Genomic DNA, 22,019 nt, shown 5'->3' with positions numbered 1-22,019 from the left:
ATATATATATATATATATATGTGTGTGAGTGTGTGTGTGTATAACATTACTAAGGTCACCAGTATCCACTCCTCTTTACTAACCCATCCTGAAAGCTTTTCTTTCGCCTCGACAACTGTATTCTTCCCACTTTCAAAGGGGGAATGGTAATCACTTCACAGAGGGGTCAGGCACCTCACATTGCCCTTTCTCTCTCTCTCTCTCTCTCTCCGTACACGAGCGTCAGGTTACTACCACTACTACCCGTCCTCTCGACATTATTAACATATAAAAGGCGAACATTCCCACTTGCCACTCCGCCACTCCTTCCTAATCTTAGCTGCTTTTAGCGTTGCCTCCCACAGTCGCAATAACAGCTGCCTGGCTGTCAAGTGTCCCTTTTGTAATGAATTTCTTGCGCTCACTGAACCTTCAATCCGACTGTGCCGCTAATGCGTCTGCTTCAAAGGGTAATGGTAGCTTACTTTAGGAAGATTATATAGGCTGCAGGTGTTCAATAATTAATTTTTTTTCTTACTTATGACGTGCATCTTTTACTTTATTTTTTTTTTACTTATGACGTGCTTCTAGTACTAGTGTGAATGAAGTAAAAATTTGCCTTTTTAATAAAAGATGTAGTTTAAAAATATTTACAGTACAGAACATGACTGTTTTCCTAATTTAGCAGAGATAAAGCTATTACTCACAGGTCTTATGCGTAAGAGCACTAAAAATAAAAATAAATATATGCAGAGCTCCAGTATGCAAATCTAGCGCTAATGGTAAGCAAAATTTTATCATCCAAAACCTTTTAAATATATATGTATGTATGTATCTATATGTATCATACATACATACATACATAAGTGCATATATATATATATATACATATATGTGTGTGTGTGTGTGTGTGTGTGTGTGTGTGTGTGAACGAGCGATGCAAGAAGCTTAGGAGGTCCATCATGACTCTGTTGACCTAAGCAGTGGATTAATTATCAGGTACCTAGTTATCTGTAGCGCATCGTAAGTGGGGTGGGGGTGGGAAGACAGGGTCTCGAAATCCCAATCTCAGATTATATTTTTTAGGCCCATTAGCTAGCACTTGGAACCATCAAGTATATGGGGACAAAAAATAGTGTACAGTAGGTGTTCATTTTTATACACGTACTTAATTTTTCGATACACTTAATTGCTTCCCCAAACAGGGCATTAAAAAAACGGTCTCAGTATTTTTTCTTGCATTTACACTCAACATCTAAGCTTCAGTTCCGTGAAAGAGAGTTGGCCTAACAAATCTGCCATATATTTTCATCCTGGCTTCCCAAGTGACATTCATGGCCTCTTCCTAAATCTGTTGTATACAACCTGCTTCTTTCTTGCTTTACTTGGTCTTTGGCTATCATTTCTCTCATCAGATAATTTTTTATCTATTTTCTAATACCTACATAAAGAAATTGCTTCCTTTTTTAAAAAAAAAAACATCCATATTAACATTTATAGTTCCATGTTACCTTCAAAACCAGATTCTTGATCACATTTTACTTTCAAATTTCCTTCTTTTCAAACAACTGTAGTCTTCCATTTTTTTTAGTTAACTTGATATATGATAAATAATACTAAACTACCATGTGCAGATTTCCAATAAAATAAAAGTTTAAAACCGCAAGGCAATTAATTTGTAATTACCAAAAAAAAATCTCGTTCCTAAGTAAAAAAAAAAAAAAGAAAAAGAAATCACCAAGTGCGAAAGTCTAAAATGAGAAAATAAGTGGGGAAAAAACGAGAGGCAAAATTTGCTCTGTTAAGACTGCGTGAGCCTCGTCGAGACGTGGGCGTTGTGCTCGTGGGCGTGAGTGAGCCTGGTTTGTTTAACGCTTCGAAGGCGAGAGAAGCAGAATGATCCCCACGGGGGCCACTATGGTCACTTCCTAAGATAAAACATGAGTCGAATATAAAAATAATTTGTAAAAGGCGAAATGTAAGTTACAGAGGGCTGAGGAAATTATAACGGAGGCGACAAGAGGATATAATGATTATGCAAAAAAAATGGGATGATTGATGCTAATGGAAAAAATAACCTTGGAGAAGAGAGAGAGAAGTTCTTGAAGGTAAACAAGATGATTAGGAGGAGGATGATTTACGCTGATGAAGGAAATGACCTCGAGGAATGAATATTTGGAAAGAATGTATAAATGCAGCGATGGAAATGACAGTGAGTTGGTACACGATACCAAGATTCATTCCGCAGTTTTCTTGATCCTTGATCCAAAAACGAAGCCACAGTTAACACAAATGAACTAAGGAAAACAATAATCAAGAAAAAAACATGAACAGATGACCTAAAAAGAGTACACTGCCTGAAGTAACTAAATCACACTGCAGTACCCCAATAAGAAAAAGGAAAAAATATGAGATATAAAGGATAAGAAAGCACTACATTTGTAACATGAAGTTTCAAATCCAGGCTCCCATTGACCATAAAATTGCCCGACTGTTCCAGGCAAAACGAAACCGTCTCGCCTTCCACCGATCACAATTGTACTACAAAAAGACAGAGCCTTTTTTTCTCTCTCTTTGAGAACAGAAAGAAAACAAGAATGAATTAAAGTTAATAGTGCAATTTTCTTGCTCTTGATGCCTGTTAATCCCCTGCAAGGACGAGCCAAGGGCCCTCCAAAAGACACCAAAGAGATATTGAAGTCGCGTGGATGGTCGAGGGGCGCTGCCCTCCGGGTGGAGGAGGGTCGTCACCCCGCCCCACAACCCACAGGACCATTCCCTCACTCACTCATCGCGTCCTACTTTCTTCCTTCGCATTATCTGATTGCGAAGACAAAAGAATCCCAGCCTGGATCTGGTCTTCCTCTAATGAGCAGTTTCATGTAACGCTGTCAACTCCATAATTTCTTTTTTCACAGTTTCTTTCAAATATAGTTCATAACGTTATAGCACAATAAAAAAAGTAACTTTTTTCTCAAACCCTATCTCTGAAATGTCACCTACTGTGCTACAGAAGCTAATAAAAGTCACAATTTAGTTCTTTATATATATCTCCTTCTGAGTATGGTACAAATGGCTTACAATAAAAAGCACCGACTAATAACTTTTTTAGTTTTTTTTTTTACTTTTTTCAAGAAAATGTTATTGGTGACCATAAATTTCCTTTATTGTTCCCTTTTTTTTTTAATCGGATGTCCTATGGTACGCGAATGGCAAGGTGCAAACGATATTGACTCTATGATACTTTGTGTAATATAATCAATGTGAAATAATGTAAAATAAACAAACAAAAAAAATACCAGGAAAACACTACAATCAATACCTCTTACTCTACCACTATGGAACGAAGTCTTATTCACGGAAGATTTAGCTAAATTACCATCCCAAGTACATCAGACATTAACATGGAAAGAGTTCAAAAGAATGAGGACCTACATTTGCTCGGTGAAATCCTATGCTATCACCGACCCGTCCCATACAAAAGACAGCGAAAAGAATAAAAAAACTGAAGACTAAAGACTGAAAAGACAGAGGTAATAGGTGATTCACCCGAGATTTATTACTTTTTATGTTAAATTATCGTCCCCAGTACATCAGACATTAATATGGAAAAAGTTAAAGAAAAACCTATATTTTCTCTATACAATCCTAAACTACCAACTGCCTGGCCCAGACATAAACGCAGCGAAAAGAATGAAGAAACTTAAGTATAAAGTCTGAAGAGACACAGGTAGCTGAATAATTCACCCAACATTTATTACTTTTCATGCTAAATCATCATCACTTGTTTATCAGAAATCAACATGGAAAGAGTCCAAAAGAATGAAGACCTTCATCTACTCCATGAAATCCTTTGCTATCATCTGTCTGCCCAGACAAAACACAGCGAAAAGAATGAAGAAACTTAAGACTAAAGACTGAAGAGGCGAAGGTAATGGATGACTCACCGATTGTCGTCAATACTGTGGTGGCGTAGTAGAAGGCACCGGCGAACTTCCACTGCTGCCCTGCCTTATGAGGGACACCCTGGAGCACTACCTCCTCCAGGATGGTGTAGTCGTTCTTCTCAATCTTGTAGTTGTCCTTCAGCTGCCTCGCGATCTCTGTGAGGGAATAAGGACAACATTAGGGTAAGTATGGAAGAGGAACTGAATGAGAAATAAAGGCACAACGGTAGAACGTAAATAAGGAAGGGCAAGCGGAACGTACATTAGAAAACAGAAAATAGGAGGAAATGCAAGAAACCAAAAATGTTTAAAAAATGAAATTTAGAAAAAGTAAAGGAGTAGGATAAAAATAAGGAAAGGGAAGAAGAATAGAATTCAGATCTATATAAAAAGAACTGGGGTACAAACAAATTAGGAAGAGTGGAGAAAAAAATGGGTCAAGTCTTCATCATTATATATAGCACATTCTACTTGTAAATTAGGAAGGAAGTTCAGTAACTTTTTACACATGTCAAAAGCTGTTCTCTCTCTCTCTCTCTCTCTCTCTCTCTCTCTCTCTCTCTCTCTCTCTCGTACACACAAACACACACACATACACAGTTTCGCATTCCCTATTGGAATAATAATACAAGGAAATGCAAGATTTCCCAGCTTGCTGAAAACGGTAGGCATAAAGTAAAAGTCTTAACTTGAACTTCAGTATCTGCTGAAGATTCTCTCAGTGAAAAAGGAATTACATATCATTTGCCGCATTAATAAGCACTTCATACAACAAATGTAGATGACTTTCAGGATTCCCTGCAGAAAATTCAGCCTTCTGATGATTTTATTAACTAAAAACAAAACGAATAGTGGTGATCCGGTTATAGAGTTGGGTGACTTTTTTAAAGCAAAAGACTGTTGGACAGCCAGACAAATGCCCTTATCATGCCCAGTTCCGAAAAATACAAGAGAAAAAACGTGAATAAGGTGGGGAAAAGGCATAGGGCTTAACCGCAAAGGTGATGACAGGGCGACCTACATCCAGAAGGATGAAAATATCTAAAAAGAGCAGAAGGAAAATTCTGAACCTTGCCGGGAGAGGAAAACACAGCTACTGAAGTGTACAGTCCGAGGATTAATGAGTTCCACTGAGTAAATGGAAGTGTGGCCTGACGTTGCTGCCTGATAAAAAGATTAGGGGTATTAATTACGAAGTCGAGGGGGGACAGAGAGGAAATTAACTGCAGCTGAAATCAAATAAATGTGGAACTATATTTTCTAATTTGTTTAGGTTTTTAAGGTCTTGCTTACTCCTTCATGAAGACTAATTTTTAATAATCGGTAAACTTCTTTACTCCTATTAATGCAAAACCTTTCCGTAGTAACCATGTTCTTAATACCACAACTTCTTTTCATAAACATACGCACAAAGGGGTTGGCTTATAATTTTGGGAATAAAATTGTAACGGCGCTAACAGCATCTAAACTTACTTTGAAATAGCAAAGAAAAAAATTCTCTCCTTTATACTGGTGAAAATTATACAGAATGATCTTGAAAGATGAAACATGATTAGCCTGAACAATGGAAAAAATATTTGTGGATTTTCACACAAACATTTAAACGAGTCACAAAGCCTATGTAATGTAAGCAATAAAACTTCAGATACAGTAATTACCTTGGTTCTTAATTTCCACTCCAGATTCATTAAAAGGTACAAGTCTCCACTTTCGATACGATATCAAGCATTTACTGATTAGACGGAGGACAAACAAGTAGGCACGCTATTCATTCATAATTTTATTTACAATAATTTTCTAACCCAAAAACATTATGCCTCATAGCCATTCATTTACAATTACTTTCTAACCCAAAACCATTATGCCTCATAGACATTTATATTTGTAGCGTTCGAAACGGATAGATTAAAATGACTAGAATCAAATGGCAAAAGATGAGACATTACATCTATTTCTGTAGGCAAATAAAAAATTAAGATACAGCTAAACTGTTTAATGATACAAAGCAGGAAATTAATTCTGAAATTAACGTCCATGTACTGTATAAGTTTATATTATTATAGTTAATCAAAAAGAAAATAAAAATAGACGAACAGGAAATTACGTGTTTATTACCCGAGGGATTTACAGATTACGAATTTCCGTACAAGACGAAGGCTAGCTCGTTGTCAAGGGGGCATTCCCCTTTGCCAAAGAGTCAGATATCCTCTGGTACTGATTAATAATACTACAGAAGTCATATGAGTCGACTGACCTAACGTTACTGCCCTTTGAGGCATGAGAAGAAACAGTTTTTAGGGGTGATTCCCCCTCGCAAGGGTTCACAGCACTTTATTTAGGGTTCCATTGTCACACTTTAGACTGAAGTAGCAAGAGAGTAACAGAGTGACTGACAGGGGAAGAATAGCTTGGTTTAAACAAGTAACAGAGTGCGTGAATCAAGTGTTTTTTATTGATCAGTAAGTGAGACGTTTGAAAGTGTATGGGACGGGGTTCATGAACTTAGAAAACGATTACGCAATGTGGAGGGTACTTAGGATTCAAGATACAAGAGGTAACTTTTGAGAATAAAAAATTTTTAAGATGAAAATGAAAGCTTTAACAGTGTAGACGTGAACACCGCGGGTCTGGTGAAAAGTGGGTCTAGGACAAAGATGTGATAAATATCCCTGGTTGTCTGGTATTTGTTTGGGAGGAGTAATGAAAGCATTTAAAAATGGACAGAAGTAGGAAAAGTTGTGGAACTTATAAAAACCACGAATGGCGTGTGGAATGGCTGATGTTTGCCAAAAGCTGTAGACACAAGAGAAAAGGCAAAGATAATATTTGTAAGACGTTACATAGTGCACGTTAGCAAGAGAAGTCTTGATGGTAAAAGAAAGTCAGAACGATAGAGAAATAAATGTAAGTAAAGACAGTGGATGACTAGAATTAGCCGATTCATATTAGTATTTGGTAGTAAATGTAACGAGTGACACTCGGATGACAGAGTAGCTCATTCCAAGAAGGTAGCAAGAATTCTGCAAAGGGATTGAAGTAGATGAAAAGGGTCCTCGGCAGAAAAAGTTATGATATATGAAAGGCTTGTAGAGCCAACTATCCTGCATAAAAGTAAAGTTTGGATGTTGAATATAAATGAGAGGAAAAATGTAAATTTCTTAAAACAACTTGTTGCTTAGTATTTTTAGCACGGAAGGGATGAGAACGCGAGAGGTTTACAGATGCAAAGATACTATAAAAACACTAGTATTGGTGAAAAGATGAAGCAAAGTATTTTGAGGAGGTCTGACCACGCGTAGAGAACAGTGGGCTGTAGGATATGGAAAATTTTTTTATAATTAGTTTTAGGAGGAAGGTGGGGAAGGTAATTAAGAAATTGTCGGATGCCTGGTGTGAAAGAGGTATGGAAATGGAAGGGTCTTAGTACCCTAGAAATGAAAGTTTGCCTATTAAATGAAGAGAAGTAGCAACTGTTTCATTTATTCTTAATTTTCAGTAAGAATAAATGAAACCGTTACTATTCGCCTTTCTCTAGCAGGCAATACTTCACTTCTAGGGTAATAAGGTTCTTCCATTTCCATTCTCATTTTTAGTTGTACGGCTGCCGGTAATATTATAAGCAATGCAGTTTTTTGTAAAGTTAAGTGACTCAAACAGCTGTCGGCATAAGGGTAAATTAATAGGGTTACACGGCACCTTTTTGTCTTCTCCATCAGATCTTCAGCATTGAAAATTAATATAGGCTACTGGAACATGTAAAAGTGCGTCAGCATTTAATAAGAGAAAGACCATGCCCATAAAAGTCATCTACTAAATCTATATATGTATATATCTATTTGTGTGAGAGCTGCTTTTGCCTCCTATATACGAGTGACATTTATGTACTATCAAACCGTAACCCCATAATCTCGAAATTTCCTTACCTTACGGTAAAGTGAATTCGATATGAGTATTTAGGGTTAAATATTTGTGATGTATATATACATATATATATATAATCATGCATATATATATCATGCATATATATATGCACAATTACTCATTAACATGGAATTCATTTTATTGTAAGTGATTCCTAAGGTACGATAAATTTGATATTAAGTACCTTACGATTTGTTAGTACAGGAAGGTCTAGGGTGTATGAGACATGAGTATATGTATATATATATATATATATATATATATATATATATATATATATATATATATATATATATATATATATATATGTGTGTGTGTGTGTGTGTGTGTGTGTGTGTGTGTGTGTGTGTGTATATATATAATATATATACATATATATTATATATATATATATATATATATATATATATGTATATATATATATATATACATATATTATATATATAATTCATATAGCTAGATAGATCCATAAAATGTTGATAAACTTTTACAACACTCAGTTTTACATATATGTGTGTGTGCATATATATATATATATATATATATATATATATATATATATATATATATATATATATATATATATATATATATATATATATATTATACATATATATATGTATATACTACATATAAGCTACATATATATATATATATATATATATATATATATATATATATATATATATATATATATATACTACAATCATCACGCAAAATAACAACAAAAGAAAATCATCGCACTGTCTCTTTACCGAGCACTCCCTACCCCACCCGACACCTTTGAAAAAAGAAAAATATAAATTTTTCGTGATCTCAAAGGGGAGAGTTGAATCCAATGGAGAAACGGTCATTAAAGAACAATTCTTTGCGCTCTGAATATAAACTTTGTACCAAAGGGAATGAGTGAAACAGATTTTTTGTCTTTTTTTTTGTAATGGAGAGAGAACTGACTATTGACATTGGATTTTAAAGGGCATTTCATTTTCATTTTATATTCACGGTCGTCGAGACACTTCATTACGCGATTAGTTATGCTTCCAGCGTACCAGTGCATGATTTGATTTCTCCATCAGTGATAGGAGCATTAAATAAGAAAATATGATAAAGAGAGAGAGAGAGAGAGAGAGAGAGAGAGAGAGAGAGAGAGAGAGAGAGAGAGAGAGTATACAGTTTAAAAGAATATATTCCATACCATTTTTTCAGTCCTTCTTAACGAGAGAGAGAGAGAGAGAGAGAGAGAGAGAGAGAGAGAGAGAGAGAGAGAGAGAGAGAGAGAGCTCTAATAATAAGCTAAATGAGATTGCCTTGTAGCCTCCTCATAAAAGTCATGGAAGAGAAAAGAATTGTCCTCGATAATCGTATTTTATATCCGAACACAAATATTAAATTAATAAATAGCCACTCACTCACGAATTGTTGTAATAATGTGTTTTATAGTTTTCATAGTTAAACGTATATATAATCACTATTGGCTGGGAAAGCTGAGCAAGGGTGACAGTAACAGAGAAAATTTATAAATTCTTGAAAATTACTGAACATAATTTTTATAAAATCTTGAAAATTACTGTACATAATTTTCATGATTTTATCCACTTTCTCTGTAACTGTCACCTTTACTCAGCTATGTCAGCCAATAACGATTGTATGTATTACACTTAGGGGGGATTTGTACCGGATTTTCAGTGAAAATTCTCAATTTGTTTGTCTGGGGCCATCCCAACTACTACTAGCTGAAACGGATTATTGCCCATTATATATATATATATATATATATATATATATATATATATATATATATATATATATATATATATATATATACATATATATATATATATATATATATATATATATATATATATATATAATATATATACAGTATATATATATATATATATATATATATATATATATATATATATATATATATATATATATATATTTATATATATATATTATATATATGTATATATGTGTGTGTGTCCGTGGGTAACTGAACCTTCATTAATAACTTAAAAACTCTGAACATAAAAATTAAATATGATATATATATGTATATATGATAAGAATATTTTGAAAACTGAATACACAGACCAAATTGTACGTATATAAATACAGGGTGCTTATAATGATAAGTAAACATTTGAAAAATTAATATACAGACACTCAGCAAATACAGCAAAAACGTACATGACACCGAGGTAAGTTGCCATGACTGCAACCACCGAGATACGAGAAAGACTGCTTGGTTAAATTATTAAAGGTAACAAAGCTTAAAACTTATTACACTAATCAGGGGAAGTGTCTGTTCTGTCACCATAAAGTTTTGATAATATAACGTTTCTATACCTACACACGAATGCATATGACTTATATTTACATCCTGAATGCAAAATTAATCTATTAGTTGTACCTAAGTATGAAATTGAGACCAAAACCTAGACAAAGAATATACTAAATATGGTGAAAGAGAGAAACCATCAGAAGAAATAAGCAAGGGATTATGAAATAAACAAACCACTTTTTGTACAATAAAATCATTAACACATTAAAATATGAGTTCAGTGCCATATTTGTTCTGCTCCCCTATTTTTTATTATTACTATATTATTTGAAGATCACTGTACACGAAAGCCATTATGAAATTACATTATTCCTTATCTAAATTAAGTTAGATGAGGGGACGATACGTGTTAATCGATCAATTTTTTTTTTTTTATTCGTTAAAGGGTTTTGAAGATTATATGATAAATGTTTCGACAAACTCGTCAAAGCTTTCAAAACGGCAGCACAGCGGTTCGCTACTCCGGATTTGAAAATGTTTAAATTATCCTGATCCGGATTGAATTCATATTTGCATTTGAAAAATTGTTGGGACGGAATGAATTTCTGATTTATACAAAAATTCTGGATGCATTTCCGATTTGCTTTATTCATTTACGCCAGAATAGCAGTGGACGAAGGTACCTTCCTTTGTGTGTGACTTGAGTTCTAAAACTGACCAAAAAAATTTTACGTATATTTAAACAATTCCCCTCGTGTATATGCTATAGCCTGTAAACCCCAGAAGGTAAGAAAAATTTATTACCGATAAATAAACATTGATGCTTATGACTCACAAACGCGCGTTCTCTTTCTCTCTCTCTCCCTCTCTCTCTCTCTCTCTCTCTCTCTCTCTCTCTCTCTCCGTGTGTGTGTGCTTGTTTGTATCTGTATTATTATTATTATTATTATTATTATTATTATTATTATTATTATTATTATTATTATTATTCAGAAGATGAACCTATTTATTTGGAACAAGCCCGCAGGAGCCATTAACTTGAAATTCAAGCCTCCAAAGAATATGGTGTTCATTAGAAAGAAGTAACAGGAGGTATAGGGAAACAGAAAGATTATATTCATACATATATACATATATAGTTATATACCTATGTATGTATGTATGTATGTGTATGTATGTATGTATGTATGTATGTATGTATGTATGAATACATAAAGTAACACTACTTTCGCAGAAACATCCCGACAGAAACAGAGCAGGAGAAAAAGACATACATCTCACATAACTGCCTCGTTCCTTGCAATTTGTCGCGTGCAGTTCTAACTCCAATCCCGAGTTAAAGCGAAAAGAAATAAACATGACACAGAGAAAACTTGACAATTTTCAAGAATACGAAGCAATCAAAAGAGCTTTCAGCTCGTGAAAAGAAGTTCCGACGAGAAAGTCCCTCAAGTGGAAGGTAAATAGATTGATCGATATCTCAAAGAGTGTATGCAATTGCAATGTGGCCTCTCAGACGTTCATGTGTGTCAACAATGCAATTACCTCTTTCGCTGAATAATTCATCGGATAAATTACTTCTTAGAACAAGTTATGCTTCGATGTATTTTTGGCGAGATTGTATACCACAATAGTTTCTGCTCTTATAACGGCACTGTGCCGTAGAGATTATTAGCAGTAAATGGGTCAAATATAAGAAAAAAGATGGATTTACATCGCTGTTTTTTATACAATAATCGAATGTAAAATTTGAATCTTGAATGATGGAAAATATTGCTCAATTACAAGAAGCATGGACAGATAAAATCCTCTGGAAATAAAGAACATGCAACCATGTATTTATAGTGGGATTCAATCTTTAAATAATGTTCATATTAACCTCAAAATGAGCGTCAATCGACGACCGATAATATTAGCTCGTAATGATCATAGAAATTAATATAACATAAAATTGTTTAACATCATCCCTGCATCTTTTAAATGCGATACTAAAACTGAAATTCTTAACATGCACGCCATCTGTTACATTAATTTCCTTGACTGCCTTTCTGTGTGTGTGTGTGTGTGTGTGTGTGTGTGTGTGTGTGTGTGTGTGTGTGTGTGTGTGTGTGTGTGGCTACGTGTCTGTGTGCGTCCCTCCCCTCCCCCTTCCCCATCCCCAAATGAGGTTAATTAAACACTTCATAAATTCCAAAGGTCAAGCAAGTTATATTTATATGACGTCTTCACTGCTCCAAGATCCTTTGAAGTTGTCTTCAGCCCCTGAAGCATTTCTGGAGAAACGCCCGATTGGATTATAATATCTTCTTGAAGTCTTATCACTGCTTCCTGAAGAAGTCTTCAAGAATCCAGCTGTCTTCGTCTCCTTCTGCTGCAGACTCGCGAATCTCCAAGTGTGCATTCAAACAAAGAAACAAACGTTTCATGGAGAAATCAAGACTCTGTATTCGGAATCATTCCGCCCAAAAATCCAATGGGAGTTTCTCCAGGAACGCTTCAGGAGCTGAAGACAGCTTCAAAGGATCCTGGAGTAGTGAAGACGTCTTATAAATATAACTTGCTTGACCTTTAGCATTTCTGAAGTGTTCACTTAATTTCATGTGGTAACTATGAACCACCTGCATTATGAAGATCAGAGTAAATGCTTCTCCTGTTATACAACTTCAACATTAATTACATCAGAATTTAACAAGAAACTACTTACAAATTAATTTTATATGAGAGTGAGGTGCTCTTATACCAGTAAGAACCATTGTTTTGGGAAAAAGAGAGAGACAGAGAGGGGCTTGATCATATAAAGTAAAACTATTGCCTTTTGGGAATCCTGAGAGAGAGAGAGAGAGAGAGAGAGAGAGAGAGAGAGAGAGAGAGAGAGAGAGAGAGAGAGAGAGAGAGAGAGAATTATTCCGTATGAACACATTAATTCTGTTCCTATCTCGTCTTATTAAACATTGCCATTCGAACAATTAAATTTTTCTTTTTATTATTACAATCTTTGCATTGACGTATTTTGAAATTTCATTTTGCTTTGCTATAAAAGTTAGATGCGACTTCAGGCAAAGATCAGTATCATCTTTAGTAAGCGAATCCCAAAAGAAGGACAAAATCTATCGATGAGCTACAAGACATAATAGAAAGTCTGCGGAAAGACTTAACACAAGTTGGAAATGTACTGGAAAGACTGGCTGATGTAAGAAAATTCGAAGACAACAGCGAGACTCTAAGGCTCGACAGTCTCTTGAGGGCAGCCTTGAAGGAAAAGGTCTGAGCCAGAGGCTGCTTCCTCGGAGGAAGGCAGGTGTTCTGCCAGGCTGGAGAAGGAGGCCTGGAGACGGCCCAAGAACTTCAAGGTTGAGGCCCAAAAGCCCCCAAGGCTAGCCAGTCTCTAGAGGGCAACTTTGAAGGGAAGAGTCCGACCCAGAGGCTGCTTCCTCGGAGGAAGGCAGGTATCCCGCCAGGCTGGGGAAGCGCACCTGGAGAGGGCCCAAGAACTTCAGGGATGAGGCCTAAGAGCCCCCAAGGTTAGCCAGTCTCTAGAGGGCAACCTTGAAGGGAAGAGTCCGACCCATAGGCTTCTTCCTCGGAGGAAGGCAGTTTATCTTGCCAGGCTGAGGAAGCGGGCATGGAGAGGACCCAAGAACTTCAAGGATGAGACCCAAAAGCCCAAAGGCTCGCCAGTCTCTTGAGGGCACCCTTGAAGGGAAGGGTCCAACCCAGAGGCTGCTTCCTCGGAGGAAGGCAGGTATCCTGCCAGGCTGGGGAAGCGGGCATGGAGAGGACCCAAGAACTTCAAGGATGAGACCCAAAAGCCCCAAGGCCTGCCAGTCTCAAGAGGGCGCACTTGAAGGGAAGGGCCTGACCCAGAGGCTGCTGCCTCGGAGGAAGGCAGGTATCCTGCTAAGCTGGGAAAGCGGGCCTGAAGACGACCCGAGAACTTCAATGATGAGGCCCAAATGCCCCCAAGGCACACCAGTCTCTTGAGACCAGCCTTGAAGGGAAGGGTCCAACCCAGAGGCTGCTTCCTCGAAGGAAGGAAGGTATCCTGCCAGGCTGGGGAAGCAGGCTTGGAGATGGCCGAAGCCCCTCAAGGATGGGGCCCAAAAGCCCTCAAGGCTCGCCATTCTCTTGATGGCAGCCTTGAAGGGAAGGGTCCTACCCAGAGGCTGCTTCCTCGGGGGAAGGCAGCTCTCCTACCAGGCTGGGGAAGCGGGCCTGGAGAGGGCCCAAGAACTTCAAGGATGAGGCCCAAAAGCCCCAAAGGCTCGCCAGTCTCTCAAGGGCAGTCTTGAAGGGGAAGGGTCCAATTCAGAGGCTGCTACCTCGGAGGAAGGCAGGTATCCTGCCAGGCTGGGGAAGCTTGCATGGAGATGCTCCAACAACTTCAAGGATGAGGCCCAAATGCCACCAAGGCTCACCAGTCTCTTGAGGCCAACCATGAAGGGAAGGGTCCGACCCAGAGACTGCTTCCTCGGGGGAAGGGAGGTCTCCTGCCAAGCTGGGGGTGAGGGCCTGGAGAGGACCCAAGCACCTCAAGGATGGGACCCTAAAGCCCCCAAGGCTTGCCAGTTTCTTGAGGTCACCCTTGAAGGGAAGGGTCCGACCCAGAGGCTGCTTCCTTGGAGGAAGGCAGGTATCCTGCCAGGCTGGGGAAGTGGGCCTGGAGAGGACCCAAGAACTTCAAGGATGAGGTTCTAGTCTCCAAGGCTCGTCAGTCTCTTGAGGGCACCCTTGAAGGGAAGGGTCCGACCCAGAGGCTGCTTCCTCGGAGGAAGGCAGGTGTCCTGCCGGGCTGTGGAAGCAGGCATGGAGAGGGCCCAAAGACTTCAAGGATGAGGCCCAAAAGCCCCTAAGGCTCGCCAGTCTCTTGAGGGCAGCCTTGAAGGAAAGGGTCCGACCCAGGGGCTGCTTCTTCAGAGAAAGGCAGGTGTCCTGCTGGGCTGAGGAAGCGGGCTTGGTGAGGGCACCCTTGAAGGGGAGTGTCCTCTCCAGAAGAGGAAGTCAGGATTCCTTGGGAGATCTGATAAGAAAATCATTGCAGCTTGATTTCCCATTAATAGAATGCTCTTTATTACTTTATAATTTCTGTTTTCCAGATGATGAAAATTATTTTTTTTTATTTTTGTATTGTACTCTGCATCACTTAGTCTGTATCACAATTCTCCCTTGCCAAGGGGAAAGTGTATTTCATATTATTGCTATTAGTCTCTAAGTAACACTTTGCACTGTTCAGTCCCCCAACCTTGGGAACTTGAGAAATAGTTTCTTATCAGAGTTCACTGTTGAAGAGGGTTATTATCATTCTTCCTAGGATCCTGGAGAGGATATTTTGAAGTTCGTGGAGGAAGCTGGTTTTCCTGAAAATTTATAACGTATCGTCAATTTATTTTTATCATTTTATCAGTTTCTTGGAAATTTTGTTTTTTATTCCCTTGAGGCGACATTTCATTTATTAATGGCGATGATGACCAAAGGCATTGCAACGTTGATTTGTATGAGGTCAATGAAACACCTGAAGAGAAGTCCTTAAGACGAAGGACCCAGTTCACGACTGGCAGCCGCATTTGAACAGGGAATCCTTCAAATGCCCTCCTGCCCCGCGAAGCGCAGCGCCTGCCTCTCGCTAGTGGTAACATAAGTTCAAATAAAACTTCCATATGTTTGAAAATAAAATGCCGACATGAGCAATAAAAAAAATTACTTCTGTAAATGACTGCCTTTTCGTTACCGAACTTGTGTCATGCCTACTCAGAAATATTAGTTCAGTTTGAAGTACAGTATATAATGTTTCAAATTTACCTGATAACTGGTTACGTTATGGCTTTTTTATCGATTATATTACCACAATTAGAGTAAAATAAAACTAAAACATTTTTTATAAATAAAACATTTGAAATGTCTCTTCACATCTACAAAACCTAAACGTTTAAGATCAGTGTTACCGAGATCTGACATATTATTTGTGAGTGCACTAAACTCCTCATAATAAATTTATAAAAATGAACCACAAAATCAAAAGTGGCTGAATACAAGTGTGCTAAATTAACAAGGAATATTTCGGTTTTTGCAAAAAAAAAAAAACACACACACACACACACAAATAAATACGGGTTTGTACCATGTTCGCTGCATGTAAAGCATCGCACCCTTCATTCAGTTGAATTTTAGCACAGCTTTGGTGATGAGTTCTGTCAAAATTACTTTTCCTTTTTCTCTCTCGTTTTGTAAAATACAGGAAAGTTTCCGTCCAGTTGGATATTTGTAGCCTTATATCACGAAGACGTCAAAGCACTTTTATTTATTATTATTATTATTATTATTATTATTATTATTATTATTATTATTATTATTATTATCACACGTCTGTTACAAATCAGCTTACAGAGCATTATACATATATTCCCCGTTGTTCCTTTCACATAATAAGATTTCGCCTTTATGACTTTAGAAAAATGCGCTAAGGCGATTTGAAACAATATTATAATATATATCAAAGTACTGCTGCTTCTAGAAAGACGACAGAACAGTTATGCTAATAGTTAAATGATCAAAACTGTAAGATTCAAATACACGCAGGCGTATAACTTACCTGTTTATCATATATATAATATATATATATATATTTATATGTATATATATATAATATAATAGTGTGTGTGTGCGCGTGGGCACTTTCAAACACACCATATAACTATGTATATATATGTATATATATATATATATATATATATATATATATATATATATATATATATATATATATATATATTTATATATATATATATATATATATATATATATATATAGGATAAATAGATAGGTTAGGTAAGTTATAAGCCTGTGTGTTTTTAACGTTCAATTATTAGCATAAATTGTTCTGTCGTCTTTGTAGAAGCAGCAGTACTTTGATATATATATATATTATAATATATTGTTTCAAAATCTGCTTAGCATTTTTCAAAACTCATAAAGGTGAAATCTTATTATGTGGAACTGGGAATATATAATAATGCTCTGTAAGCTGATTTACTTAACAGACGAGTAATAATAATAATAATAATAATAATAACAAATATAATAATAATAATAATAATAATAATAATAATAATAATAACAATAATAATAATAATAAAGGTGCTTTGACGTCATCATGATATAAGGCTACAAATATCAGACTGGATGGAAACTTTTCTATATTTTACAAAACGAGAGAAAAAAAAGTAATGATTGACAGAACTCATCACCAAGCTGCTGCTGAAATTCAAATGAATGAAGGGTGCGGTACTGTACATGCAACGAGCACGGTACAAACCGTATTTATTTGTGCAGTTTTCTTTTTTTTTTTTTGCTGAAACCAACATATTCTTTTTGTTAATGTACGTTTTGATTTAGTGACTCATTTTTTTCTTCTTGCAAATATATTATGAAAGAATTTATTGAGATAACAAATAATATGTGTGTGTATGTATATATATATATATATATATATATATATATATATATATATATATATATATATATATAATATATATATATATATTATTCATATTTACTTATATATATTTATTTATAAGATATATATATATATATATATATATATATATATATATATATATATATATAAATATTAAACCAGGAATGACAAAAATCAATTCTCTATACACTAGGAATAACTTACACCAAAAGGAAGTTGCAACTGACAAATGCATCTGCCCATCCGGAGCAAATGCACTTATCAATTATAATTCTCCTCGGGTATAAGTTAATCCTATGGAACAGTAAATGCGCCAGTTATTCTTTGCTATATAATCATTCTTAATGAATGGAAAACCGGCAGCACTGACGCAATGTTGGCAAAACAAATAAAATCATATCTGCCATGCTTTAGGAAAAATTGCAACATTCGTATTTATGAATCCTCAGTTTTGTTATGCACCATAAAAAGTCTCCATCGTATCTCATAAGAAATCTCTAGTCTGTATTGGAAATCTCCAGTCTCCATTTTTGTATAAAAAATGCTTTTTAAAAATCATTAATATTAGTCACTGAGACTGTTCTAAAATAATTAAGATGAAAATTACAGATGGGGATTTTGATAGCAGTCCACGAGAAATCCTCTCAATTGCCAAGTCAACTTTATGAGAAATAAGCCCTTGTGGAGCTTTCCAAAATGAATAAACAGATTTTAGTATTAAAGGAAATTATAAAGAGGTTTTTAGCACAAAAAAGAAACCAGATTGCCATCTAACTCAGCATAAAAAATTTTCCTGAACCTGAGAAACTGACTGGCCCACTTCTCCAAGGGTGGCAGAATACGCGAATCAGCGAAAAGTGAAACTATTTAGGTATTCCTCATCAGGCCTCCAAGACCAAACAACGGTCCTATTGTACGACCCATCTCGGAGATTCATCTTGGAAATTGGCAAACTTATTCAAGGTCAAACTCTAGAGAAAAATAAGGGCAAAATAAGTTGAGAATAAAAGAACGTTTTAGAACTTCCGGAGCTAATGAAAATCAAGTTAGCCTTCCAAGGCAAAATGTTGTGTTGTGTGAACTTCAAGTTACTTAAAGTTTTCCAACACATCTTAATTAAAGATTCCAAATGTTGCTAACGAGTATATCGCTCTTTTCATTTTTCATCCCGGTAAATAAAACGTTGGCAAATTAAACAAAACTTTCATTTCAATTAAGCTTTGATAAAGTTTAATATACATATCAGAATTCCCAAACGCATTCTTAAACATCAAAATTTCACATAATTTACTGTATAATTGCACTGTGAATGTTTTTAATGAAGAGATCCACATGTAAAACATTTTGTAACTGGACAGTAAGTAATTTCAGAAAGCCACAGTTATAAAGAGGAAAAACATAATTTCCCCAGAAATATGTGTATTATTAAAAAAAAAAGTTTGTCAATCACCATCCCCTTGTTAGTTGACGATAAAACGCAAATATCGCAGCCGAACATGAAAATGATTTTTGGTATTATGGAAATCTCTGTCATGTTTTCAATACATAACACAAAAGAGCTGCATGATAATTTATTGAAATCTTTTAAGAGCATTTTTGCGTTTCATTACAGCAAAAGTATTGTAATTTCGGGAGTTTTTTTACCGTTAAACTACGTCATTCACGTGTCCTATTTATTGCTGCATCAGTTTGTTTTCTTTTTCATATTTTTTTCATAACTTGTTATTAACAACATAAATATGATTGTGGAGTCAGCAGCTACCTATCATTCACTATCAATCATCATCTTCGTTCAAGTAGTAACAATGAGAAAGATATTATGCTTATGATATTTTCTGTATCTGTTGGGGGTATGTCACGACTGTATAAATAAACACGCTCTGTTTCAACCTTGCTTCTAAACTAGATCTTTTGCAAAGTTTGGCGACAAGACGCCAAAACATACAAAGAACCTTGATCGTGTGAAACCACCTCAAAGTTCTCGTTAGACGAAATTCCTCGTATCTGGAGAATTTCACGGATTAATTGGGCGTGCATTAACATTCAAGGACAAACACGAAAGGTCATGAGAGGTCGAGGATGAGATATATGCAGTGATTGTATTTTTGAAGCTGGAGGAAATTTGCTAAAAAGACGGTAAGCCATTAACTAACTCCTGATACTGGGAAAAGCAGGATGCATTTCAAAAAGGGTTATAGAAACTGCTCAGGAGAGATAGGGTGTCTTGAAAAAGACAAGAATGATTGATTACTGCCGTAATTTGATTCTTTCGTGCGAATTGTATTTCATTTTATATACTGAGTGTCGTGGATAACTAAATTACTATCACATCGAAAATGTTAGCGAAGCCAAGGCCACTGAGTGACTAAGACTCAGTGAACACCCCTAATATAAACGATCTTCAGCGCGGTCTTCAAAATAACTGCGAAGGGAAGAAATAGAAGTGTGAGCTAACCATTTGCATACGAGCAACTGAACAAGGATGAATCTGAAGGACAACATGACGGAAATGTGGGAAATGGCACGAAAGAACACTCATTCTGAGGATTACCAATAGATGCAGGCAAAGCAGAGGATTCAGTACCATCACAAAAAACAAAACTACGTCATGGCAAGTCAGAGCGAAGTTACTCGAAGTTAGTCTGAAAGGATCTGAAACCAATTATGCTGAAATCTTTGGAAATGTGAAGAGCATAAAATTCACGATCGTACGTAAATACGATATGATAAATGTAACACTACGGTCATCAAAAAGTTCGTGAAACGTGACTAGCTTTTTATCGATTGCACGGACATTTCAGTTACTTCGTCCGACTGACAACAATTAGGTTCTTTTATTAATAAAGAAAAATTTGATGATGGGTTTAAGATGAATAAATCGTAATCCTGATCGACTTGCTAATATTACAATATTTCAAATGACTTTAGGCAATTACAACACTTTTAAGGTTAACTGAAAATGTTACGTTAAAAATGATACCGTAAATCTACAAGTAAAACTACTTATGTGTTTGTGCATTTACCAAAATGGGTCGAAGAGCATGAATCTGACATTCGATGACTGATTCTTAAAATTCGCTGTCAGTTGCAAACCTGAATATAAACACCCCGAATACAAGCACTAACGCTGAAAAAGCAATATTCGAACATGACGCTGGTTGCTTCATTATATCCTCATGCATCTGCATTCACGTGCATTGGCAAATGTGCAAAAATATGCAACACAAAATGAACGTTAAATTTTTCTCTCCCTGGAACGGCAATAGAACATCTTCAAACGTCAACGCGACGGTCTCATTTGTATCAATCTGGCCAAATACACTGCATGTTACGACGCATAAAGAATTCTATTACTCGCTCCGAAGGAAAACCTCTCAGAAAAGAGTATATATATTTTCGAGTTGCAATCTCAGGAGATGCCATAACCATAAATATAACTTTCCTTACCCTCGTTTATGACCTAATATTCACTCTCCGGCGGTCATATCTTCCGCCATTACACTGGAGACAAGGACCATGCACCGCAGCATTTAATCACGAGGTTACTGTATATAGTATTGACTCGCCCACTCCAGTCGGTCACAGCGGTGCATTTTCGGGGCGTTCGATTCGCTCTTCCCGAATACTCGCGAGCGAGCCTGGTGTGATTGGAGAACTTAACAGGTAATTACATGCCGGGTATTACAAGCAATTATTGCCTCTCGCGCGACTGCTGCATATGGGAGTAACTAACCTCCATTAACCGAGCGGGATTTCGCGGAATATTTTATGGTGTGCGATAATGGTTCGTGTTTTATTTCCAGTGGGGGTCGAGATATGGGTGACCGGTGGAGATAGATATGGAGGAAACCGAGCCATTACTTCTTTAGTACGTATAATCTTTGCCGATAAAGTAACCTTTCTTTCTCTGATCTTATCGCATTTCAAGAGAGTTGCCTTTTTCATTAGGATATCTTGGATATTATCAGATGGCCTCTATGTCTAGCTAAGGACCCACAGTTAACAGAATATGAATTATGACAAGGGTGCGAAATATTAATTACATCAGAGTAACAAAATTATCGAATAACGCGCACAAGAAATAAATGGTAACTTTATGCTAGGAGCCTTCAAAAGCAGTTAGAGAAAAATGGATTTCCAAAATACGAAAAAGCCAGAATGATTGATGCCTGATCAAAAAACCAACAAAACCTGCCGTACTTCCTAAAGTTTTCTTGAGGATTGTGAAACTGATTTTACTTTCGCAGTAGTAACCACGTGCATTAGGTCCTTTATTTTTCGTTAACATTTTTTTCCTATTAAAAAAATATATGGTAAAAAGAAACTACGTACTCTTTACGTTCTTTGGGCATGGCAGTCTGTAAATTTCTACTTAAATCACTAACACAGATGCCCTCAACTTTCACCTTTAATC

General features: G+C 36.2%; 1 protein-coding gene across 2 annotated transcripts in view; it reads right to left on the bottom strand.

Moving 5' to 3' along the window:
- Task6 (TWIK-related acid-sensitive K[+] channel 6) overlaps positions 1 to 22,019 on the bottom strand; it is a 739,267-nt gene that overhangs the window by 481,765 nt on the left and 235,483 nt on the right. For both annotated transcript variants that reach the window (XM_067107814.1, XM_067107815.1), the window contains exon 3: positions 3,927 to 4,082. In XM_067107814.1, coding sequence (XP_066963915.1) covers positions 3,927 to 4,082 — 156 coding nt within the window. The remainder of the gene's footprint in view (positions 1 to 3,926; positions 4,083 to 22,019) is intronic.

This window comes from Macrobrachium rosenbergii, chromosome 8, assembly GCF_040412425.1.
Source record: "Macrobrachium rosenbergii isolate ZJJX-2024 chromosome 8, ASM4041242v1, whole genome shotgun sequence".
NCBI lineage: Eukaryota > Metazoa > Arthropoda > Malacostraca > Decapoda > Palaemonidae > Macrobrachium > Macrobrachium rosenbergii.
The sequence above is the reverse complement of the archived record's forward strand: the minus strand, read 5'-3'. Positions and strand labels throughout refer to the sequence as shown.